The 26,214-nt window shown below is 39.3% G+C and overlaps 1 protein-coding gene across 7 annotated transcripts in view; it reads left to right on the forward strand.

Annotated features, from left to right (window-relative positions):
* Positions 1–241: 241 nt before the first annotated feature.
* Positions 242–26,214, forward strand: part of LOC309656720 (zinc finger protein 879-like) — a 55,832-nt gene continuing 29,859 nt past the window's right edge. Inside the window, exons 1-6 of one of the 7 annotated variants that reach the window (XM_082453506.1) lie at positions 242–3,000; positions 4,046–4,112; positions 6,946–7,072; positions 7,527–7,622; positions 11,736–11,948; positions 18,052–22,494. In XM_082453506.1, coding sequence (XP_082309632.1) covers positions 4,080–4,112; positions 6,946–7,072; positions 7,527–7,622; positions 11,736–11,948; positions 18,052–18,101 — 519 coding nt within the window. In that variant the 5' untranslated portion in view covers positions 242–3,000; positions 4,046–4,079 and the 3' untranslated portion in view covers positions 18,102–22,494. Of the gene's footprint in view, positions 3,001–4,045; positions 4,113–6,945; positions 7,073–7,096; positions 7,623–11,735; positions 26,000–26,049; positions 26,178–26,214 lie in introns of those variants that run through there. The other 6 variants (XM_082453500.1, XM_082453501.1, XM_082453504.1 and 3 more) reach the window with 6 other exon arrangements.

A 26,214-nucleotide genomic window follows, 5' to 3' on the forward strand; every position in this document is an offset into this window, starting at 1 on the left:
GAGGGCTTTCTCCAGTTGCGGCAAGCGGGGGCCACTCTTCATCGCGGTGCGCGGGCCTCTCACTATCACGGCCTCTCTTGTTACGGAGCACAGGCTCCAGACGCGCAGGCTCAGCAATTGTGGCTCACGGGCCCAGTTGCTCCGCGGCATGTGGGATCTTCCCAGACCAGGGCTCGAACCAGTGTCCCCTGCCTTGGCAGGCGGACTCTCAACCACTGCGCCACCAGGGAAGCCCTCATTTTGGTTTTTAATCTCATGATTAATTACCCTCACAATATGCCTCAACACTAATTTTGACTCAGATGTTTTACTGATTAATTTACTTACTTCATTTTCTTGTAATCCATACAAATTTTACTTTCTTTGATTTTGTAATGAATTATAGTTATAATTAATTCCATCAGAGCTATTCTAGGAACTATAATCTGTGTAAATGCTTTTGTTATCCAACACAAGTTTGTGTGCCAAACAAACGGAAAAGTCGGAGTTTGGAGCAGAAAAAGGTTTATTGCAGGGCCATGCAAGGAGACATATGGCTCTGTTAGATGGCCTTTGGCTCTCAGGGCACATATCTGCTGCATGCCTTCCAAGATGATCAGTTTCTGGTGTTCTGGTGGTATTTTTCTAGAGTTGTATGGTTTTTATTACTTTTCAAATTATACATGTGTTTTTGTTATTTTAAAGAATATGAAGAGAAAAAAGGAGGTAATTATGTGTATTCAGTCTGCCACCTTGTTTTTACTTTGTAAATCTCAATGCTGTCTTGCCAATAATGGTTCATAATTATTATTTTATTTTATATTATTATTTTATTGTGGTAAAATACATATAACATAAAATTTACCATTTTAATCATTTTTAAGTGTATAGCTTAATAGCATTAAGCATATTTACATTGTTGTGCAATCATCACCACTAGTCACCTCCAGAAAATTTTCATTATCCCAAAATGAAACTCTGTCCCCATTAAACAATAAATCCTCATTTCCCTCTTCCTTCAACCGTTGGTAACCACTATTCTACTTTCCTTCTATGAATCTGACTCTTCTAGATACCTCATATAGGTGGAATCATACAATTTTTGTCCTTTTGTGTCTTATTTTACTTTGCATGTCTTCAAGATTCATCCATGTTGTAGCATGTATTGGATTTTCCTTCATTTTATGGCTGAATGATACTTAATTGTATGGATAGACCACATTTTGTTTATCCATTCATCCATTCATTAACACTTCAGTTGTTTCTACCTTCTGACTATTGTGAATAATGTTGCCGTGAACATTAATGTACAAATACCTGCTTGAGTCCTTGCTTTCAATTATTTGGGGAATATACCTAGAAGTGGAATTGCTGGATTATATGGTAATTCTATTTTTAATTTTTTGAGGAACCGCCTGTCAACTACAAATTGGCACTTGCCATTGGCACTTGCCATCTACCTCTACAAGGTAGATGTGCTGCTGCAGCTGCTGACTTTCAACACCCCCTGAAAGGAATTCAGGGTGGAGAGCAGAAATGGGGCACTCTGTGCTCTGGGAAAAACTGGCAGAACAGGTCTTCAGATAGTCAGATATTTTCAGGAGACAATTTTATGAGTCCAATTCTTGCATCTCCTCATATCTAGAAAAGCACTAAGCACCTTCATGGTGATGACTGCTCCTCCTGACTAGCAGAAACCTTCTGCAAAAAAATATGTGCTTGATTGCATGTACTCCCCCTTCACCAAAATCACAAATATACTGACCTCCCCCACTACCTCTTTGGAGCAGTTTCTCGGAGCTATCTGAAATGCTGTCTCCCAGGCTATAGTCCTCATTTCGCCCCAAATAAAACTTGATTCACAACTTGCACGTTGTGCATTTTTTTTAAGTCGACACGCCATACTATTTTCCACAGCAGCTGCACCATTTTACATTGTCACCAGCAATTCACAAGGATTCAATTTCAACAAGTCCTCACCAACACTTGTTTTCTGTATTATTTTGTTTTTGTCTTTGTTTGTTTTGATAGCAGCTATCTTAATGGGTGTAAAGTGATAACTCATTGTGGTTTTGATTTGCATTTCCCTAATGGTTAGTAATGTGTATTGTTATCTTTTATCAATACGTAACAACCCATTTTGTCCAACTTAACTATTTTTACTTTGAAATATCTTTGTCTTTGTAACATTGTGATCCCAGATTTCTTTTTCATATTGTTTTTCCAGGTATATCTTAATTCATCTCTTTATTTTCTACCTTAAGGTGCCCTTTGATTTTAGGTCTGTTTTTGTAAACCGTAATGGTGTATATTTAAAAAAGCATTCATTCAACACTTATTGAATACGTATTATTTGGTATGTACAGTGCCAGACAATGAGGATGCAGTTGTAAAGAAGGGAAGTACAGTCAATACTGGAAGACAAGCTTTACAATTTAAAGGAACCCTTTTGAAAGAAGTAATGAGTGTCATGAAAAGGGCAATACTAGGTCTATGTTTTTGTTTTTACCCAGTGTGTCAGTTAAAAAAAATATCTTTTATCATAGGCTACAAAATTTAGACAATTTTTTTTAATTCAAAAATTTGTTAAATAGATTCTAACAGTTTTCTCAATAACCAATAAGGAGCAGCAAACAGCTAGTCTTCCACATTTTCTATTACATATTCACTTTTCCCTCTTACTATCATTGTCATCATAATTATGAATAAAAAGGGTGCACGAGAGGACACGTGGTTACAGCAGAGGCTTCAACTTCCTCTGCCTTCTAGCAAGACTGCTTTCTCTAACCTTCCCGCCGTTGGCCCTTCTCGGACCCCGTAGAGGGCCGTACAGTGCAGACGTCTGGGAAGTATAGTTCGAAAGGAAAAGCGCTGCGGTTCTCCTGTGCGCACGCGCATTTTTATCCGGCGGCTTGGCGGCGGCGGCGACAACAAATATCTCTGCGCTAGGTGTTCCCCTTGCCTGCAGTAAGGGCCGCCGCTTCGAGTCCCCGTCCCGGCGAGCCCAGGTACAGACTGCCGGTGAGAGTGGGCCCGGGTTGTGCGCCTCCTACGGCGGGGCCAGGACAGAAGGCCAGCCGCGGCGCGAGTCCCAGCTCTGGGCGTGCCAGCCCAGGCGGCCTTGGCAGGTGAACGCGGCCCGAGGAGGGGGCGTTGCCCGGGGAGGTGTCACCGCCTGACAGCGGGGCCTATGCCTGGGGCAAGGCTCCTGGAGAAAAGGCCCTCGAAAAGAGATTGCAGCAAGCTGTGCCTTGTTTCAGGGTTCGTGAACCCTGGGGCGGTTTTCGGCTTTTTCCGTTGGTTGGTTTTTTCCCCACTAGAGTTTAAACTTTATGTTTATCCGTTTTTGCCAACCTTATTTTTTGACATTGTTCTCCTAGAGTGAATCCGAAGTGATTTAACTGTTTCCTTTTTTGTTTAGAGTAATTTTGTCCGCTTGCAAAGTTACTTCCCTTTTCTCTAAATTTTAAATTCATTTCTAGCCAACGAAGCTATTTCTTCTTAGTCTTGTATTTTTGGGGGTGTGGGAGTAGGGAAGGTGGAAAGGTAATGTTTCCTTTTACGTTTAAGGCGCTTTGATAACTCTTCGAAAGGAAACACAATTTCCAAAAACACAACTAATTTTTGGTTGACTATTTCTGAAAAGGACACCAATTCTTAAAATGATTTTTGAAGAATTATTATATCATAATTAGTATAGCTCAGAGTACCTAAATGCAGGTGTGTGGAATATTTATGTCATTTCTCAATGATTTAACATTTCTGTGAGCCCGGTGTGACTGCCCTTTACACTGTTAATGCATATCAGATGGTTCTAAGCCCTTAGTTTGATTCTTCTTTATTCATAAACCACTGGCTGAAAGGTAGCAGGCCCAGTGACTGGCAGTCTTCTTACTGCCCACTCCTGGATTTGGTGGTCAAGCACAGGGCCCCTCCTTGCAGGTTCCTTCTGGTTTCCTTCGGCAGGGTGCTCAGTGTGTGGAGACTTCTTAACCTAGTCTAACCGTAATGAGGACGGGAGTGCAGGCAGGATGGAGAGACCTCACAGTTTCTTTCTCCGTTTCAGGTGCCTTCTCCAAGAGGAGCAGCAGGAGGGAGACATGGCCACAAGATTGCTGCCAGCCCAGGCTCTGGTATGTGAAGGCTTCTTTCTTGAACTGCCTTCTGGGTTCAGAGGTGGGGAACGTGCTTCATCCATTGTTGAGCTTTTCTAGGTAATGAAGCCCATTGAGGGACCAGAAGGCCTGGTAGTTGAGGAACTTCAGAAAGAAGGTGTTTCCCTTGCTGCAGGGCCAGTCTCATTGTGAATTTTCTACGTAACAGCTGGTGCTTGTTGACTAGGAAATGAATGGGTTCACAGGCCCCATGCCAGTGCCACACCCAGAGCTTTGTGTGGGATCCAGGTCTGTTTTGCCTTGGGGAGGGCAGAGACATGGGGGAGTCAGATCTTTCCATAACGCTAGGAAATCGAAGAGGAAGGTCTCTATCCTCAAGGTACTGAGAACCAGTCTACTCCAGTAATACCTGGTAAGGGTCCAGGTGAGTTTCTAAGAAGATCCTAGAAAGAAGATCTCTGAGTCAGCAGGTGTGGTCAGGGATACTCCCTCCTATTGTGCGATTTTGCACATGCAAGCAGGATTAGGCTTGTACAGATGGTGAAAGGAAAAGAAGTCGCAATTTGGGCAGTGGTTTGCGGGGACAGATTCGGGAAGTGAGCCTTCCCTGAGGTGGGAAGCATCTGGTTCACAGTGATTTTTTTCCCTTCTTTGCCCTTTCACTTGGGGAACTATAATTAAAAACATAATGTCTTCCCAACCCAGGAAACCTTTCCACAAAGGTAGAAGAGAAAGAAAACACTTTTATTATTGAATAAACATTAAGCCAGAATGTAATGTGCATCACAGGCAATCCACTAAAGAGAGTGCAAAGACAGAAAACTCACTCTTGCATAGCTAAGTGCTATAACCCAATTTTGCAATTTGGAAATTTGTCAGGTGACAAGTTAGGCCCGTTTCCTCCCAGGAATTAGGAATGTTGGCGCATTCAAAGAAATGGTTACCAGGTCCTTGAGGAAACAGTCCTGAGTTGTGAGACTGACAGATGGTTTATTTAGCTATTAAAAAGATTTACATACATTTGGTAAGGACGAAGAAAGAAATTCAGAAAGAAAATGGAGATTGCGGTGGGAGTCTTCTCACTTATTTCCAGCAGCCTCTTAGTTTTAATTTGTTTTTGCCCTTATCAGTCAGAGAACATCCCTGGCCTTGTGATCTCCTTTCTGGGTTTTGGGGATAAAGAGAAAGTGTGGAAGTATTTCTGCCTCTAGAAATGTGTCCTAAGGAAATAGGCTTTGCACACTTTTTTGTGATGTGCAGGGATGCTCAATCCAGAATATTTAGGGTTACAAAAATGGAAACAACCTAAATGCCCACCAGTAGATTAGTTACCTAAATGCCCACCAGTAGATTAGTTAAGTAAACCATCTAATAATCTATAAGTAATCTATACAGTGAGATGCTGAGCAGCAAATAAAAAATGTTGCTGGATAAAGTTACCTGTGTAACATTTTATTTTTGTTTAAATTTAGAGCCATATTATCATGTAAAAGTCTGAAAGGACATACAGCAAGAAGTTAATAAACCTTGTTTCTGGTGGTAGAAAGTTAGATTAACATTCCTTTTTCTTTTGCTTATTCCTAATTTGCTTTAAAAAAAGACTCTTAATAATAAAAGAAAGGGGCCACTACTTTAAAAGAGGTGACTTGTGATGCAGTGAAGTGGGAGATGTTACTGAAGGCAAGTTCGTGTCCTTGATGCACAGTGAGGCATAACTAACCAAAACGTCAGAGTTTGGAGTGGAAAAGGTTTATTGCAGGGCCAAGCACGGAGAACGGATGGCTTGTGTTAAAAAAAACTTGAACTCCCTGACTGTTTTCAGGGATAAGTTTTTTTAGGGAAAATTTGGGGTGAGGGCTGCAGAGTGTGTGACTTTCTTCTGATTGGTTGGTGGTGAGGTAACAGGGCAGTGTTCCAGGACTCTTGCGCTCAGCCTTAAGTAACATTCTCTATGTGGATGGGGGCCTTAGTTCCTGCAGAAGAACTCAAAGATATATTGTTATGTATGTCCCTTGAGCAGGAACCAGGACCCTGCTTTTTGGCTGCACTGTTGTTTCTTGACAACAGAAACAGTTTCTTTTGTTTGTCTGTTCCTTTGTTTTTGCATTCCCTCACTTCCCTGATTAGCAACTGTTTGAATATGCTCTTTGGTGTTCAGGAAGGTCTAGGAAGCTGAAGCCCTTTTCCTACAAACAAGAAATGGGGGACATGGAAAGGCTCTTTGTATACAGGAGGGCCCCACAGGGTCCTGCTTGGTATCAGAGAGAGGTAGAACAAAGACTTCTGGGGTGGGGAGAGAGAGTCCCAACTGCAGCCTTCTCACTTGGCTCTTCAAAGATTGTGCAGCCCACCACGCTGGGCCCGCTCCTGGGAAAGCCATGCCTGGGGCATTCTCCGAGCCTCCCTTAGTGTGGCTGTCAGTGTCCTCTCTCCCGGGACACAGATGGCCCACGGTGACGACAGAATCCAAGCACACCTATTCCTCCTTGAGTGAGTGTACTGGAGGCTCTAAAACCTTCTAAAACCCAATTCTCATGTCTCACCTGTAAAATGATTTTGGTCTAGGTGATTGTACACGTCCATGTCTAGAGTTCAGTGTTTCCGTCATTCTGATTTTATTTAATTATTTCAAGTGCTTTACCTTGTTTGGCTGCTGTGTTTCATTTTTCTGGGAACACAGTGCGTCACTGACAGTAGGTAGGTGACAAATATATATGTGATCAGTAATTGAGGGGTGGTCAGGAAGCATTCAGCCTGAAATGCTCAGAGCCTAGAGTGGTGACAGTGTTGCTGCCCAGTCATCCCACAGAGGGCATGGTCCTGGGTGAGCAAGAATGGGTTTCTGTTCCAGGAGTCTGTGACATTCAGGGATGTGGCTGTGTTCTTCAGCCGGGATGAGTGGTTGCATCTGGACTCTGCGCAGAGAACCTTGTACCAGGAGGTGATGCTGGAGAACTACAGCACTCTGTTCTCGCTGGGTAAGGACCTTTCCTTGTGATGTAGAATCTGCTGGGGGAGCACCTTGGTGCCCTCTCCAAGGAGGACATTTGGAGGGCATGGCCAGGTTCAGCCCACAGGTGGACTCAGAAAGTAGCGGTTGCTATTGCCCTTGGCCTCCAGGACAAGTCTCGGCTTGGTAGAGTTGGTGATGGGCATCCTCTCTGTGCTTTTCCTGTCTTCTGCCCCCTGAACTCTGCCCCTCTGGGCCTCACAGGAGGTTCCAGCTTAGAGGAGTGCACAGCCAGAGCCCTAACTTTCTTCCTGAGACCACCTCCTGGCCATCCTCTGGGAGCCCAATTTTAAGCCCTTCTCAGAACAAATCTCTTTCCTCTCAACTGTCCCTCTGTCCCAGACTCTGGGGCTGGATCTGAGTGTCAGACTGGCCACTCATGTCTGCACCATGGATTCATTCTCTTTCTTGCTCATGAACAGGGATTCTGTTTTCCAAACCAAAAGTTATCCTCCAGTTAGAGCAAGGGGAAGACCCCTGGATGGTGGAAAATGGAGTTTCTCAAAGCACATGTCTAGGTGAGTGACAGTAATTGGGAAATGGGTATAGCATTTTCTGACTGCTTGGGCTTTGCTGATCAGTGAGGAGGCTGCACTCAGGAGATATTGACCAAGGCCCTCCTTGATGTGCCAGGCCAGGTGAGAAATGCTGGGAAGGGCATATCCTTACTTGACCTTTTTGAGTACTTGGTACAGCAGGTTCAGAGGGAGAGTTGAATTCTTCCAGTATGGGTTGCACTTTTGTCATATGTCCTTTGTAATTTGAATGCAGAATATGTAATGCAGTATGTAATGTGTAAAGGTTTGTGATTCATATCTTCCCCCTTTTTTCTTGCTTTTACTGGATTGATTATTCTCTTAAATTATTTTCTTTTTATGGTCTGAACAAACCTTTTATCACTACAATGCATTCCTCATTGTCCCATCTTGGGTTTTTGCTTTGACTTATCTGCAACTTTTTACACGTTTCAGCTAAAAAAAATACAAAAAAGAAAAAACTAAACAAAAAAAAGATGCATGTATATTTATGTACTATGCAAGAGAGAGAAAGCAAGGTTAGCAAAATGGTAACAGTTACTGAATTCGGGCAGAAGGTTTGCAGATGTTCAACATGCCTTTTTCCTAATTCTTTTGTGTGAAAAATTTTAAACTATTATGTTCCAGACCCTGGCTGCTAAGACATATCTCTCAGTCTCTAAAATCCCTGTGGGTTGCTGAATCATAAGCTCTTGCTTTCTGTTCTACTTTCAATTTTGTCTTTGTTTCTGACACCAGAGGATGGCTTGCTTTTTGAGTTTTGCTGCTTGTCCAGAATTTATTTCTCTTGATAGCAAGAGATAGCCTTTCTATGTCAGTTCAGTTTTGTGTTTCTATTCATGAACTCTGTCTTCAGATTTTTTGCTTTGGTTTGACTAGAATATTTACTGAGTAATGTTTTCAGAAAGGTTCATGTGTGCTGTATTTGTGCATGTCTAATACCAATTCTTTTACCTCTCCTGTGGGAATTATGTTTGGGATCTAGAATTCTAGCATCAGTTTTTATTCCCAAGAATTGTTCAGACTTTGCTCCACTGTGTTGGGGCACTGAGTATTGTTGATTAAAAGTCCTCTGGAGTTTTTTTCCCCTCTATTTCCTGTATAGAAAACCTTTTCCCCCTTTTTTGTCCTCTGTCTAGAATATTATAAGATATTCTCTTTGTCTTTGGAATTCAGAAGTTTCATTAAGTGATATCAAGGAGGTTTGGCTTTTTTGTTTTTGTTCTTAATATTATTCAGCATTCACGGGGCCCTTTGCTTTGAAGACCCAAGTCTTTTTTCAGTTCAGGGATCTTTTTTCTACCACATACTAAAATATATTCTGCCATATTCCATGGACAATTGGAGAAGCCTGACTATAAGAATAACAATATAATAAAATAAAAATTCAATCAGAACTGTAGAAAATAAATGTATCTGTTGTAAGAACCAGGATGGTAGCCAAGGATGAGTTTCAAATTTGGCTGTGAGCTTTCTAGTTGGCAAAGGAATCATTAGTTTCAAATTGACTGTGTTCTTCTTTTGCAAGCATTAAAAAAAATTAATTATTTTAAATTTGTTTAAGGTGTGCATGGTATTGTAAAAAAAAGACAGAGGAGCAAAAAAAGGAGATTCACTTGACATTTTACCAACTGTGCTGAGCCATTGTTAATATTTTACTATTTATCTTTTCAAACTGTGAATATTTGTTTGAGTGTGTTTGTACATGAGAGAGAAAGACACAAGCACGCAGAGAAACAGATTGATTATACATATTGTTCTTGAGTCTGTTTTTAATTATGAATGTCATTCAGTTATTTAGCCATCATTGAATAGAGGTCTACTTCATTGAAAGAACTCTAGTGTATTGTTAAGCCATATTTTATTAAACAATCTTCCTTTTGGAAATTTTAGTTTCCCATTTTTCCCTATTAATATTGCTGTCATGGCGATGGAATACAAAAGTAAATATAAGGGGGAGAAGGTCTGAATAATTATAGCACAAAGGCATGAGCATTATGATTAAAAAGATTTATTGAAAAACTACTCAACTTTATTATACATCAGTGAAATTCAAACTAAAGCAATGAGATACCATTTTTCTCTTTAATAGGGAATATTACCAAAGGTTAAGAAATACACATCCAGTGTTTTGCTACTGTTCTGAGCAATAAGCAGTATCTTTAGTGGGATTTTGATTGGAAGTCTTTCTGGCTTTATTAAAATCAATCCCAGGCTTAGAAATTTATCTTAAGAAAATAATTCCGTAATTGTGCAAAGTTGCAAAGATAGTGTAAAAGAATGTTTGTTATAACATGAGGCATTACTAGGAGTAACTAAAGCTAAATGACTCCAGAGGGGATTTATTAGATATGATATATTCATGTACTGGCATATTATACAGCCATCAAAATGATGATGTCAGCCTACATTTATGGACATGGAGAGAGTTCATGATTTTTTTTTTAAGTGAAGTGGGGGAGGGGGAAGTTTTAACCACTTTAATTTTTTAAGTAAAAATGTTTTCTTTATATACAGAAAAATTTTGGTGAGCTGAATTCCACATATAGCAGTGATTATTTTGTATGATGTGTTTATGGGTGAACTGTATTTTCATTTTTAGTTTTCTGTATTTTCTTAATTTTTCTTACAATGATTATACATTTCCTTTTTAGTTAAGAAAATGAAAGCTCTTCCATAAGGTACATTCATTTCTTTTGAATCAGTGATCCCATTTCTTGCACTGTATCCTAAGTGATCAAAAAGGTAGACAGAAAATCATTTTCAAAAATGTAGTCTTCTCCCAGTATTTCCTGTATGGCACCCATCTCCATTGGGTTCCCCAAGCCAAAAGCTAGGTGTCCTCATTCTTGAGTGTTCTCACTTATTCTGTATCCCCTATTCATAGGTGAACATACCTGTCATCTCTGCCTTTAAAATATCCCAGTGTGCCTGATTCTACGACCGTGCCAGTGCAGACTGCCATCACCTTCCTCCAGGAAGACTGCGGCAGCCTCCTAATTGGCTGCTCTATACCTGTCTTTGTTCTGTTTTCCTCTGCCCCCAATTACAGCCCATTTGTCACACAACCATCCCCCAGTGATCCTTAGAAGAAATTCCAAACACATTCCTATATCTTACAAGATGCCACATGATGTGGCCCCTGCCCACCTCATTTCCTCCCCTTGTAGCACTCTCCCCCAGTTCCTTCTTGCCTAGGCCACCCTGGTTCTTTATCTGCAAACACACGAAGCTTACTCCTGCCTTAGTGCCTTTGTAATGGCTCTTCTTTCTGGGTGGAATCATCTTTATACCCACATTTTTTCATGGCCAGCCCTTGTGTGTTATTTAGATCTCATGCTTAATTTTATTTCCTCATCACCCAGTTTAAAATATCAGGTTGTTCACTCATACTACACATTGCCTTGTTTTTGTTTATTTTCTTACAGTTCTCATTACTCCCAATACTTTATTTGGTTACTTGGTTATTGTCAGTGTTGGCTACTAGAATGTAAACCTTGTGAAAATTGGACTCTTATCTGGCATGTTCCCCGTTAACCTTGAGTCTTGACCTTTGCATGGTAATACATAGTGGATACTCAGTAGATACTGTCTGATTGAGTCAGTGAAGTTCATTACAACATTATGCACAGCACTCAAATGAGTCCCAGAAGTTCAGTAGCTGAGGTCTGGTGTTTCAAAGAGCCTTTTAAGGGCAGTGCTTCTTCCACTTTTTGTTTGTAGCCCCTCTGCAGTTTTCTCTTGGATTTGGCTTGAGTACACTGGTGGCTGACCTGGGAGATGAAGCTGAATAACAGTACAACCTGCTGTACACAGAAATGCTGTATACCGTGCTGACCTCTGCTTTGTTACTAGATCAGGCCTGGCTCTACTGGAAGAGCTGCCCTCTCAGTTCCTTAGCCTGCCCACACATAGGTTTCTTAAGACCCTTTCCCACCCAGGCACATCTTCCATCCGGCTTCTTTCTCTTGCTCTTCTTTTTTCATCCTTTTCTAAGGACTCCCAGGATACGTTTGTTAGCCATCCTTGTATATGTTGATGTCATTTTTCTTTATTCTCAGTGCACGAGAGACTTACATGTTTCATTTATTTTAGGATGGGAGAGCTTGTTTGAAACCACAGTTTCTGAAGAAGAAAATCAGGAAGTAATGAATCAACTCATAGGTGATGGTCCTTTTGACTTCAAGTTGGGAGAAATCTACATAAATGAGGAAAAACTAGAGAATCAGCAAGGCAAAAAGAACAGACCTTTGAGGGAAGTCTTAGTTACCATCAAGAAAACCTGTATGAAGGAGAAGAACTTTACAGGTATTGACCTTGGGAAAAATTTTGATCTAAAATTATCACTTATTAGAAAACCCAGAATTGTTTCCAGAGGAAGGAAACCCTGTTCACAGCAGTATTCAATTCTATTTAAACAGCTGGGAATCAACACAGTGCGTAAGTGTTACAAGTGTAGTATCTGCGGGAAAATCTTCCTCCACAGTTCTTCTCTGAGTAAACATCAGAGAATCCATACTGGAGAGAAGCTCTATAAATGTAAGGAATGTAGGAAAGCTTTTAGCCAAAGCTCATCTCTAACTCAGCACCTGAGAGTTCATACTGGAGAGAAGCCTTATATATGTAGTGAATGTGGAAAAGCCTTCAGTTTCACTACATCTCTCATTGGACATCAGAGAATGCATACTGGAGAGAGACCCTATAAATGTAATGAATGTGGAAAAACATTTAAAGGTAGTTCATCCCTTAATAATCACCAGCGAATTCATACTGGAGAAAAGCCCTATAAGTGTAATGAATGTGGGAGAGCCTTTAGCCAGTGCTCATCTCTTATTCAGCATCATAGAATTCATACTGGAGAGAAACCGTATGAATGTAGTCAGTGTGGGAAAGCCTTTACTTCAATATCGCGGCTAAGTAGACACCATAGAATTCATACTGGAGAGAAACCCTTTAATTGTAATGAGTGTGGAAAAGTATTTAGTTACCACTCAGCTCTTATTATACATCAGAGAATTCACACTGGTGAGAAACCGTATGCCTGTAAAGAATGTGGGAAAGCCTTCAGCCAAAGCTCAGCTCTTATACAACATCAAAGAATTCATACTGGAGAAAAACCTTACAAATGTAATGAATGTGGGAAAGCTTTCTCCTGGATTTCACGGCTTAATATACACAACAGAATCCATACTGGAGAGAAACCATATAACTGTAAGGAATGTGGAAAAGCCTTCAGTTCCCACTCAGCAGTTAATACTCATCGAAAAATTCATACTGGAGAGAAACCTTATAAATGTAATGACTGTGAAAAAGCCTTCAACCAAAGCTCAGCTCTCATTCAGCACCAGAGAATTCATACTGGAGAGAAACCATATAACTGTAAAGTATGTGGGAAAGCCTTTAGACAGAGTTCATCCCTTATGACACATATGAGAATTCATACAGGAGAAAAGCCTTATAAATGTAAAGAATGTGGGAAAGCTTTCAGTCAGAGCTCATCCCTTACAAATCATCAGAGGACTCATACTGGAGAAAAACTATAAGTCAAACGCATGGGGAAAAACCTTCCAACTGAAGTTAATTCCACATGAAATATCAAAGAATTCATCTTGGGGAGAAAATCATGAAGATTAGTTAATTGTGCATTAAACTTCAGAATTTAGACCTCATCAAACATCAGAGACTTTATGATGCAAGATAACCTTAGGAATATTAGGAAAGCTTCTATAAGAAGTTTTTTTCATATATTCTTAAGTTATTACTGACTATAAAATAGAAAATTTGTCAGATCAAAGGGTTAGTATTTTATTTTCTTTCTAGTGATGTATGAAAACAGCCACCAGCTTTCACAGGCATCACTGGGAAGCATGTTGATTTATGGAAAAGTGCAGCCATAAAATCCAGACTTCAGATTAATCTAGGATTCTATTTTTTTGAAACTGCAATTGAGTGTTACTCAAGCCAGTTGTACTAAGAAGAATGTGTTGGAAAGGAAATGTAAGCAGGTGACCTGGAGCTACCTCACTGTCACTAAAATTTGTTTTTGTAGGAGTTTAAAAGCAACTTCTGTACTTGGTGGTTGTTAAAACTTTTGAGTTATTTCTCCCCTGCTTCCTAAGCCATTCACCTGAAAATAGAATCACTCTGTAAACCACAGGTGCAAGTCCTGTGAGTTTTCTCCCCAACTATTCCAAACTCTGAATCAGATCTAAAGTCACATGATTTCAAATCACACAAGGCATGGTATTTCACTTGTTTTTCTCATAAGGTGATTACCTTTGCTGTATTAAGTTGAGAATTAGAGGTTGTTTAGATAACTACTGCTTTTGCAAGTTAATTTACTGATAAATGTTGTTAAAAGTCATCTTGCAATGTAGCCATAGGGAGTATGACTCTTGGCCCCCAGGTTGTGCCTGCTTCCTTGAGTACTCTGGTTACCAGCCACGAGTAAGGCCCAGGAACAACATGGAACTTGGGTTGTCCTCCTAGGAGGTCAAGTGAACAGGATAACTTTCACTCTTACATTCTACCTTCACCTCCATCAGATGATCCTCTCTCCCTCCCACAGTCTCAGGGCCACTAGACAAAAATTCAGGCTCTAAGTTCAGATGCTTTTTCCTCCAAAAAATGGGCTATGTCCCTTAACAAGTTATTTATCCCAGTAAAGCATTTCTAAAATGTGAACAATAATTTGAGCAAGCTAAAAACAAGTCATACTAAAATTGTTGAGCTTCACAGAAGTTCAGAGGTTAACATCCAGTTTTGCCAATTTTATCAGGAGTAGACAAGCAGTTAAGGACAGGAATACTCATTTCATTTTAAAAACTGTTAGTTTTTTTCTATTTGCCAAGGTGCTAAAACAAAACAAAACAAAAATTCCAAAATGTTATTATTTGGAGTGGAGATTAAGCAAAGCAAAAATCAGTGAATTCAGCTTTGCCTCCTGGGACTGATCAGTCTCACTGTTTCAGACTTGTGAGGAACAAACTCTTCTGGGTCATTTAGTACTCTACCCGCAATGTCTCTTTCCCAACAACCATTCTTTTAAATTCTCTAATTACCTAAGGAAAATTCCTAGGAAACACATAACTTCCCTATCTTAGTTTGGAGTGCTATACCAAAATACCAGAGACTGGGTAGCTTATAAGCAACAGAAATTTATTTCTCGTGATTATGGCTGGGAAGTCCAAGATCAAGGCACCAGCATGGCTGTATTGTCGTTAACCTTCTTCCTGGTTCATTTCTGGTGACTTCTCACTGTGTCCTCACATGGTGAGGGAGCTGTCAGGGGCCTCTTTTATAAGGTCATTGATCTATTCATGAGGGAGGTACCCTCATGATCATCATCACCCAATGACCCACTTCCTAATACCATCATCACCTTTGGGGTTGAATTTCAACATAAATTTTGAGGGGACACAAACATTCAGACCACAGCATTCCCTAAGTATCAATAGTCCTAAAATCATCAAAGAATTAAATCTAAATAAAATCACACAAAATATTAAGCCTAGTTATTTTTAAGGCGAGGTCTATCAAACTTGACTGTAACAGATTAAGTCTTTTGCAGGATCTTTCAGAGGAGATAATCTATAAGCATGATGATTCTAATATAACCCAGCACCAAAATCAGACAAGGAAAATACAAGACAGAAAAATTGCAGGCCAATATCATCTATCAGCAGAAATGTAAAAATCCTAAACAAAGCATTAGCAAATGTAAACCAAAGTACCTAAACATAGTTAACACATGATAAATACAGATTTTTCATGGGAATGCATGGGTTATTTTAACATTAGGAAACTTACAGATGCTGTGCACTACCTTAATATTAACAGAAGTCCATATGTTCATCTCAATACATGTAGGAAAAAACCCAAAATTCTCAGTACCTACTCATGATAAAAACTTTTAGCCAAGCAGCAGTAGAAAGGAACTTTCTAACCAGATAAAAAGGTATTTACCAAAAAACCTGCTGAAAAAAATGATAAAAGGTTAGAAGTATTCATGACATGACGAGTATGGGGAAAGAATGAACTACCCAATAATGGTTCTAAGAAGCAGAAATGGTTCATGCACATAGAAAAAAAAAAATGGATGCCTACCCTCACCATATCAAGAGTTATATGATTTTGGAAAAATATGTAAGGAATAACTTTATGACCACAAGATAGGGAAGAATTTTTTAAATAGGATACAAATAAGCTATATAAAATGTTTATATTATTTGCTCACATTGAAATAAGGAACTTATGCTTATCAAAATATACCAAAAAGGAAAAATCAAGACACAAAACAGAAGGAAATCTTTCCACAGCATGCCCAATATGTTTTCTGGAAATTTTGAATAATTTGTATGGATCAATTAAAAAGAAAAACTTAATAGAAAAAAGTGATCTGAATACATGACTACATATTTCACAGAAGAGGAAATACAAATTTCCAAAAACATGAAAAGATGCTTAACTTCATTAGTTTAAAAATGTAAATTAGGACCACAGGCATGATCTTAAAGTACACATGAGCAAATATAAGATGTATGACAATACTGAGTTTTGGAATGTATGTGGAATAACTGGCATTCATACTCTACTAGTGGGAGTATAAATTGATACAGGTCATGACATCTTGCAAAGTTGAACACCTGCTTGTTGTAATACACAGGCACCTATACATGCTAGATAAATGTTTGCAGATGAGCACCAAGAATTATGTGTAAAGACATTTATACTGATCATAATAGCAAATATTTGGAAGTAGTCTGAATGTCCATTAGTAGGAGAATGGATACATTTTAGAGTATTAACACAGTAAACAGCAATGAAAATTGATGAACCAAAGCTATATACAAAACTTTGATGAATTGTAAAACATGCTGAATTCTAAAGTCATAGGAAACTACATGTGGTATATCATTTTTTGCAAAATTAAGTTTATACTAAGTGATATGTACATGTGGTGAAGATCATAAAAAACAGCAAGTGATTGGATGAGATGGTATTTTAGTTATTGTCAACCCCCAATGCAGAAGACTGCAAATAAGAAAAAAGAGTTTGTTTGAGGTCCTAAGAATTGCAACTCGAGAGGCACAGATTCTAGCAGCAACTCAAATATGTTCCGAGGGAAATAAAAAATGGCTAGGGTTTATAAAAGCAACAGACAAAAACATCCCAGTAGCATTATATACACGTTATTTTTACAGAACTACGATTGGTGGCATTCAGTCACTTGGGAACAGCAGATTGGTTGCTAAGCTGTGGTCTCTAGGGAGAAAAGAAAACAAGTTCCATTAAAAAAAAAAGTTCCAGATGGTCTCAGGATGGCTGTGTCAAAAGTTTATATTGCATCTGGGGGTGGATGTGTGTAAGTTCTACTTCCTTAATGGCCTCCTGGCTCCATTTTAGATCCCTTTGACATAAGTAACTCCATTTCGTTGTTCATGTTCCATATTATCCACTACTGTGTAACAACTCTCCCCAAAATTTACTGGCTTAAAAAACAAGTTATTAATATCTGTATTGGTTCCACGTTTGGGCTCAGCTGGGCAATTCTTACTTAGAGTGTCTAATGTGTTTGCGTTCAAGTGGCAGCTGGGGCTAAAGGCACAACTGGGCTTGATACCCAACATGGCGGGCCGTTGTTGATGACTGCCAGGTGGGAGCATGGTTGGGCTTCTGTGTGGCTTGGGCTTCTCACAGAAAGGTGGCTTGTTTCTGAGAGGGAGTGTCCCTAGAGCAAGCATTCTGAGAGACCTAGGTAGAAGTGGCAAATATTATAACTCAGTTTTGGAAGTCACAACATAAATTCTGCTGAATATTATTGATCAAAAATGATTCACAGATTTGGCCCAGATTCAAGGGGAGAAGATTATAGAAGGGCATTAATACCAGGGGGCATAGTTCATTGGGTGACCATATTTCGTGACTAGCTACCACATAAACACAAAATTCTGGATGGTAATTACCTCAGGGTGTGAGGCAAGGAAATGACTTGGGAAGGAGCAGAGAGTTCCTCAGCTTGCTTGATGCCTGAAAGAGGCTCCCTTGTCAAGAAGAGGCTGCCCAGGCCAGCTAGAATGATGGCCAGTGTGTATGTCCGTAAAAATTAAGTATAAATTTTTGGTCCAACACTGTACTGGGTGATTTGAGAGAGAATAAAGCAGACATCTTCATGCCTGATCACCCTGGATAAAGTGAACATGTAGTTTAAGATAAAGTTTAAGGAACAAATAGTTTAAGGATAAAGTTTAGGGTAAAGTTTAAGATGTAATGACCTCAGATGTTGTACCAAGGGCTATCCCAAAGTGATTAACATTCTTCAGGCCACTGTTAAATTTAAATGTGTCTCATTAACAGAACCATCAACATCTCCCTCCTGTCTACACCTTCCCCTTCTCATTCATCTCCCTAGATCACCAGAGGAAGAGAATATTGGTTCCTATCACAAGTAAGGAAATGTAGTAAACCAAAACATGTGCATCATAAGAGAACAAGGCAAAGGAGTAACAATCATCATTAAGCTGTCGATAGGTTTTTCTTTGCCTAATTTCTCTTACTCTCAGAGACTTGTTCAGAATCTAGGCAGAAGAGAAAAATGTCCATTTTCATAGCTTCTTAATAGAACATTTTCAAAGCAGCCTGAAAAAGCAAAATATACTTTAATTTTTGTGATAATTGACATGCCTGATATATTTACAGTGTTCAAAGTGATTAAATTATTTAAAATATTCATCTTTTCAAGCACTTTGGGTTGCATTATCAAACAGATGTTTTCTCATGAAGAGATCTGTGAAATGAATAGATCATTTTATTTCTCAGCTGTCGCTCCATTGAATTTGTCAAATGTTTCCTCATGATTAGATTTTGCTTTTTGGTAAGAAAGTCACGAAAGTAATATTGTATTCGTCTCAGTACATTATATTATCACATTAGGAGTCTTGTGATGTTGAGTTAACCTATTCCTGGGAAATTTAACATTGCTCTGTTGGTTAAGGTGGTATCTGCCTAATTTCCCACTGTAAAGTTACCGTTTTTCTCATCGTAATCTTTAGTATCTTGAGAGGAAATCCTAGAGTGTATGCATATATATTTTTACTGGTCAGACTCCCCTTCACTAGTTTTAGCATCTATTGATGGCACTTGCTGTAATCAATTGTTATTATAATGGTTTCCAAATGGAAATTTTCTGATTCCATCATTCCTTCTACACTTATTAATTGGCTTTCTACTTTAGGGAAGAGTTTTATCTTCTATTTGTTTCTATGACTCTGGAAGCACAGTTTCTTATTTTATTCAATGGACTGTAATCTGCTAATATCATTATTTATTTTGAGGCTGAAATTGTCGCAGACTTGGCCTCTGAGATTCCCTGCAAGCTGGTATCTGTGTCCTTTCTGTCACAACAAGCTTGGAATTGTGTCCAAGATTTGTAATTCAAGTACACCTACTTTCTGTGTAGCAAAGTATGATTTATTAACTAGATGACTTGAGGGTTGGGGAGAAGAATTGTGGGGTCAAAAATAAGTGGGGGGATTTTCTCTTTTTCTTTTGCAGTATCTTATATTTCCTCCTCTTGCTACTTTCCCCCTTGAAACATGGTTTCCACACCTCTATTTTCTGTTAACAATCTTCCCCCGAAGCATTACCTTCCCACTAATGCCTCCTTGCATCCTGCATGTACTTAAAAATTTTTTTGTAAAATATTTATAGCTTAAAATGTATCATTTAACCATTTTAAAGTGTACAGTAGCATTGAGTGCATTCACAATGTGGGTGTAACCATCACCAAAATCTATTTCTAGAACTTTTTCATCATCTCAAACAGAAACTCTGTACTCATTAAGGAGTAACTCTCCATTTTCCCCTTCCCCCAGGCCTTGGTAACCTCTATTCAATGTTCTGTCTCCAAGAATTTGCCTTTTCTAGCTAGTTCATATAAGTGGAATCATACAATATATTTCTTTTTGTGTTTGGCTGATTTCACTTAGGGTAATGTCTTAAAGTTTCATCCACGTTGTAGCATGTTATCAGAATTTCCTTCCTTTTTTTAAGGCTGAATAAAATTCCATTGTATGTATAGACCACATTTTGTTTATCCATTCATCTGTCAATGGACATTTGAGTTGCTTCCACCTTTTGGCTATTGTAAATAATGCTGCCGTGAACACTGGCATACAAGTATCTGTTTGACTCCGTGCTTTCAATTACTTTCCCTATAGTTTTGCCTTTATAGAGTATCGTATGTCTGGCTGCTTTTTCTTAGGCTAGTACATTTGAGATTCCCCCATGTTGTTGTATCAGTATTTTGCACCTTTTAATTGCTGAGTGGTATTCCATTATGTGAATGTACCACAGTTTGTTTATCCATTCTCCACTTGAGGAACATTTGGGTTATTTCCGATTTTTGGAAGTTATGAATAAAGCTGCTACAAACAATTGCATACAGGTTTTTGTGTGAACATTAAGTTTCTCCTCAGGTAAATACCTAAGAGTGTGGGATTGCATCGTCATTTGAGAAGTGGATATTAACCTTTATAAGACACTGTCAAACTGTTTTCCACAGCGGCTGCAGCATTTTACATTCTCATCAGCAATGTACAAGGGTTGTAGTTTGAATGTGGATTCTTCTACATCTTCACCAACACTTGTTAACACTTGCTATTTTTTTTTTTATATATAATAGCCATTCTAACAGGTGTGAAGTGGTATCTCATTGTGGTTATGATTTGTGTTTCTCTAATGACTAGGGATATTGAGCATCTTTTAATATGCTTATTGGCCATTTGTATATCTTATGTGGAGAGCTGTCTATTTGAAACCTTAGCCCATTTTTGTTTTTTGGTTTTTTTAACCATTTAATTATTTAAATTAATTAATTAATTAATTATGACTGTGCTGGGTCTTAGTTGCGGCACACAGGATCTTCGTTGCAGCATGCAGGATATTTTTTAGTTGCAGCATGTGGTCTTCTTAGTTGCGGCATGCGAACTCTTAGTTGCAGCATGCATGCGGGATCTAGTTCCCTGACCAGGGACGGAACCCAGGCCCCCTGCATTAGGAGCGCAGAGTCTTACCCACTGGACCACCAGGGAAGTCCCTGGCCCATTTTTGAATTGCATTGTTTTGTTGTTGTTGTTATTGAGCTATGGAAGTTGTTTATATATCCTGCATGTACTTTTAAGCACTTACTTATATATAGTTCTCTTATATACCGTAAACTTTTGCATATTTTCACACATAGGCTGTACTTTCTCTTTCTGGTAGTGGTTTTATATCAATTTTAGGAACACCACTACCTCTTCTCTTTTCTGTTGCATATCCTTTATTGTTTTTTTAAAGGATATGATGGGAGTTTTAGATTATACCACCATCGCTACCTCACCTCCAAGAATTACCTGAAGAAACATTTTTGTTATCCAATTTCCACAGAATTTCTACCTGATTTTTATTTCTCTTTATTCCAACAATATTCTTTAAGTGCTTATTATGTGCCATATCCAAAAAAGTTTGTTGTTTCTGTAACAGAGCAAACCCTTGTCATGCCTGTGGCAAGAAGTCTAAAAGCTGCCAGTCCTCCAACATTTGCTTTGTGATCTCTGCTTCAGTAGCAAGATATGGGCAAAGGAAAACAAGCTAGCAAAGCTTCAGTTTCTTTCAAGCAAATAGATTATACACAATAAAAAATTGTAGGTTTTCATGACTCACCCCATAAAAGTTGTGATGGAAAGACCAGGATAGAATTACACCTTGGATTCCTGTTTTTCAATACCATCCAGCCTGCACATTTCTTCACTAGGTCAGTGGGATTATTTTTTCTAAACAAATATTTGCAATCATTCTTAAATGTGTTTGTACAAAAATCCTTTAAACTTCTAAGAGTTCATACAGGACAGGAAGATATAAATAACTTACTGCATGTTTCTATCACTCAGGTTTGCAGTAGTATCTGGATGGCATTTTAAACAATATACACCCTTGTGTCCCCCCAATCTAGCCAGTCCATCAGCCTCAATTCCACATGTACACAGGGATGGATGTTGTTAAGATCATCAGCTGATTAAGAGAATAAGATGGAAGAGGAGCTGTAATTTAATTTTAAACACTATGCATATACTTCAATTTAGCCTTTCAAATTTTGAATAGTTGGGAACAATTCCCATTTTTCCTTTTCTAAAATTATTCTTTTTATTTCCCCATTGTACAGAAACGGAAGGGAAGAAGGGAGGAAGGGAGGGAGGAAGGAAGGGAAAAAATAGTCCACCTTCAGTTACACCACAATGGACCCAAGGAACCTGCTGGGTCAGGATATTGGGTTTCTTACTATTTCATGGATATCGTATGCAGTGCAGACATTTTTTAAACAAAGTAGATGGTCATTTCTTTTAAAAGAATAAACTACATTAGAAAGAGAAAGTGGAAGGATAGTCACTTTATAAATTGGATTCTGTAAGCTTGGAAGATAAATTTGAAGATTCCTCCCAGAAAATGGAGGAAAGGACAAAGAATTAAATGTGAGGTTTGCACATTGTCATGAAAGCCAGACATCAAGAATAACAGTTTAATATGTTGCCAATGAAGAAAGCAGAAAAAAATAGAACAGAATCTTATCCTTTCTTTGTGTCCCAGACAATAATAATGGAAAAAACCAATTGCTAGATACAGGGGAAAAAAATAGAAATACTTAAAGATACAGGAAATAAAGGGGGGGGGGATTTATAAAAGTCAATGTAGAGAAATAAATAAACAGAAGAAGATTACCTACAAGAGAAGAAAAATCAAATTGGCCTCAGATATCTCCAGAAAACTAAGTAAAAGAGGCCCATGGAATAACTGAGAGGACGCAGATAAAAACTAGGCTGTGACAATGTTAAAAAACCCAGAAATGTCAAGACCAAAAGAGAAAATTAAGGAAGTGATGGTATAGACATGGTCAATAGAGAAACAGATTAAATATAAATTTAATTACAAATAAATATAAATTATAAAACTCAAGGAAATTGCCAAAATTCATAGTTGAGAGAGAAAATGGAATATGGAAGTACTAAAATTAGATAGGCCTATTAGCTCATATTTTTTAAAATTTTAAATGGGACAGAAAATAAAATTGCATTTGGTTTAAAGTATAAAGTGTAAGAAATTAATAAACAGAAACCTCAATTAAATAGAAATGTGAGACTAGAAGGGGGTGCTCTCACCCCTACAACAGGAAGCTCCCAACAGGAAAAGGAAAGACTTCCCCTTCTTTCTTGGAAGGAGCTCAGCCAATGAGAGTCTGTCAGGACTCAGCCAATGAAAAAGCCATGGACTCTTTCTTTATAGCCCTCTCAACTTCGTTTTCCCCTCTATAAAAAAGTTCTCCTCTCCATTTTTGCTGAGGACTTGCACAACCATGTTTACAGATCCCAAATTGCAATTCTGTGCTAATCCTGAATAAACACATTTTTGCTGGAGAAAAAACTGGCAGTCTATTTGTTTTAGGTCAACAAAAGGAAGTCAAGAGATAAGCTAATTCTTAATTTTTATAACCAGAAAAACAGAACATAAAGAATATTTTTTTAAAGTGTAATATTACCAGGACTATTTAAAAGGAATATATATAATTCATAGTTGAAAAACATTATATTCCAATGTTCTTAACATCCTCATCTTTTCCATATTTTGAATTTTTACTTTTTCCAACCACTTCTCATAACTTCTACTCAGTCCAAACTGCTGTTTTCTCTCACAGATTTACCACAATAGCCTTGTAACTAGTCCTAGTCTCTCTACTTCTTCCTTTGAACTTTTAATTTATTCTCAGCACAGCAGTCAGCATGATCACTAAAAAAAATGGACATAAGAGTATGTCTCTCCAGTGCCCAGGGCATTCTCTTGAGAGTAAAATCCAGTGACATAATGACAAATAAGAGCCTATAAATTCTAGTCCTCTTGCCGCTGATCCCCTATTTCTCTTTCCCTCCTTATTTCTGTTTTCCTTATTGTTCCTTGAACAGGCCAGGCATGCTCCCACCTCAGGGCATCTGCTTGTTAGTCTATCAGAAAGCCTTACCCCAGATATTTAGCTTGGCTCACTTCTCATCTTCTGCAGGTCCTTCTTCAAATGTCACCTTGCTGGTCAAATGTTTCATAATCACTTTGTGTAAAATTGTAAAATTCCTCTCCCACCAAGGTTCCTATTCCCCTTTCTTGTTCTTGTTAGTACTCATCACTTTCCAAACACATACTATTTATTTATTTATTTATTTACTTCATTGACGTATAGTTGATTTACAATGTTGTGTTAGTTTCTGGTGTACAGCAAAGTGATTCAGCTATGCAGCTATACATATTCTTTTTCAGATTATTTTCCCTTATAGTTTATTACACAATATTGAATATAGTTCCCTGTGTTATACAGTAGGACCTTGTTGTTTATTTTATATATAGTAGTTTGTATCTGCTAATCCCAAACTTCTAATTTATCCCTCCTCCACCCCTTTTCCCTTTGGTAACCATAAATTTGTTTTCTGTGTCTGTGAATCTGTTTCTGTTTTGTAAATAAATTCATTTGTATCATTTTTTAGATTCCACATATAAATGATATCATATGGTATTTGTTTTTCTCTGCCTGACTTACTTCACTTAGTATAATAATCTCTAAGTCTATCCATGTTGCTGCAAATGGCATTATTTCATTCTTTTTTGTGGCTGAGTTATTTTTGTTATTATTTTTCTTCTTTCTCTGCCATGAGAATTTAAGCTGCATGAATGCAGAGGTTTTGCCAGGTTTATTTACTGGTCTATTTCTAGCACCTACAACAATGCCAGGCGCAAGACAGGTGTTAAATATACTTTTCTTTGTTCAATGAATGAATAATGGAATCATAGAACAGTGAAAATGAAGTTTTCATACATCAAGATAGGTGAACCTAATAAGTGTTCATGTTGAGCATGTAAGTCACAGAGGAACATATAGCAGATTCTGTTTATATAAATATCAAACACCTTGCAAAAGTAAACACTAACTGTTTTAGGGACACATACATATTGAGACAGACTGGGACTGGGACCTTTTGCCGTAGCGCTGCAATGCTTGCACCTGGACACACCTCTCCTCCAGCAACAAAATACAAAGAAACTATATGGGACTAAAAATAACTGCTTGCATGTGCAGTTGGAACAAATTCTGGACAGAAGATATAACGAGACCAAAAAACCCAACTGCCACTTTTGAAGAGTCCAGAGCAAAAGCAGGGTACTGCCCATGTCCCCTGCACACAACACCAACTAAGGGGTGGGCAAACCACCTAAGCCACCCCTCCCGCTGGACCCCTGGACACACCCCTACCCTCACCCCATATAACGAACAAGTTACCCCTCCCCCCACCCAGGAAGTGAGCAAGGAAACCTGTTACTTGTTCTTGCTCCCCCCTGCTGCAGCAGGGGCCCCAATAAAGCCTTGCCTGAATTTCTTGTCTGGCCTTTTGTCAATTTCTATTGGTTGGGGAAGGCCAAGAACCCTGGTTTGTATCAATATGACCTACTACTCATCAGGCTAATGAAGGGAATGTTTAACAAAATTTAGAAAAATGGGGAGCATCATGGACAAGTCTTCCAAAATTCTGATCAAGTTCTCTTTTGTAAGCAGAGTGTTGGGCATGTGGGTGTTAATTTTATTATTCTTAAACGTACCTATACATACACTATCCGCTGGGTACACATTAAAATAATTTAAAATAATCAAAACTAGCTGGTGGGAGCTATGACGCACTGATCTTAAAGGCGTCAAAATTCAGGGTTTTTATTCAAATAATTTTTGCCTGCCTAACAAAACAAGTCAGCATGCTGATTTAGGCAACGAGCTCTTGGAGCAGACCACCCCCTCATTCGTCCCGTGAACGCTCCCTTGCAAAGCGGCCCCTGCGGACAGCGTGGGACCAAGAGCTCCCCAGAGCCGAGAACTTTCACCTCTCGGAAGTGGCCGGCGCCAGCGGCGCCCCCTGGGAAGTGTAGTCGGCGCGGGGCCAGAGGCATGCCGGGAGTCGTAGTTCTCCTGGGTTCGCGGGGCGGTGGGGACGGCTCGCGGCCTTTTTGGGGCTTTGGGCGCGGGTGATCCCGGCACTGCTAGGGCACCGTGCCTGGGACTGAGAATCTCCCGGTTGCCTCTTTCGGGTGGCGGTCGGAGCCAGCGCCTGTGACCGTCTAGGCTGGCAAGTGTGCGGGCCGGGCGGGGACGCGCGCGGGGGCACCAGGGAGACGCCACGGGCGGGTGGGTCTGGAGGCTGTCTACAAGGCCCGAGCCACGGTGCTTCGAGGGCGTCGCCCCCTCCCTCCCCACCCCCCTACCCCACAGACTCGCGGGGAGGGAGCGCCCCTTCCAGGTGAGCTGGGGCGGGCCCGGGACTGCTGTCAGTGGGGGTCTTTTGTGGCTGGCTTTTCTGAGACTTCTAAATGAAACAGACAATGAAAACAATAGCTAATGCCTATGGAGACTTTATGTGTGCCAGGCACTAGTCTGGCGCCTTGGATGAATTAACTCATTTCATCCTCAGATAACAGGTAGGTCCCCGTTTTACAGATGAAGAAAATGAGGCAC

The sequence above is a fragment of the Balaenoptera physalus genome (genome assembly GCF_965194825.1).
Source record: "Balaenoptera physalus genome assembly, chromosome: 3".
In the NCBI taxonomy this organism is placed as follows: domain Eukaryota; kingdom Metazoa; phylum Chordata; class Mammalia; order Artiodactyla; family Balaenopteridae; genus Balaenoptera; species Balaenoptera physalus.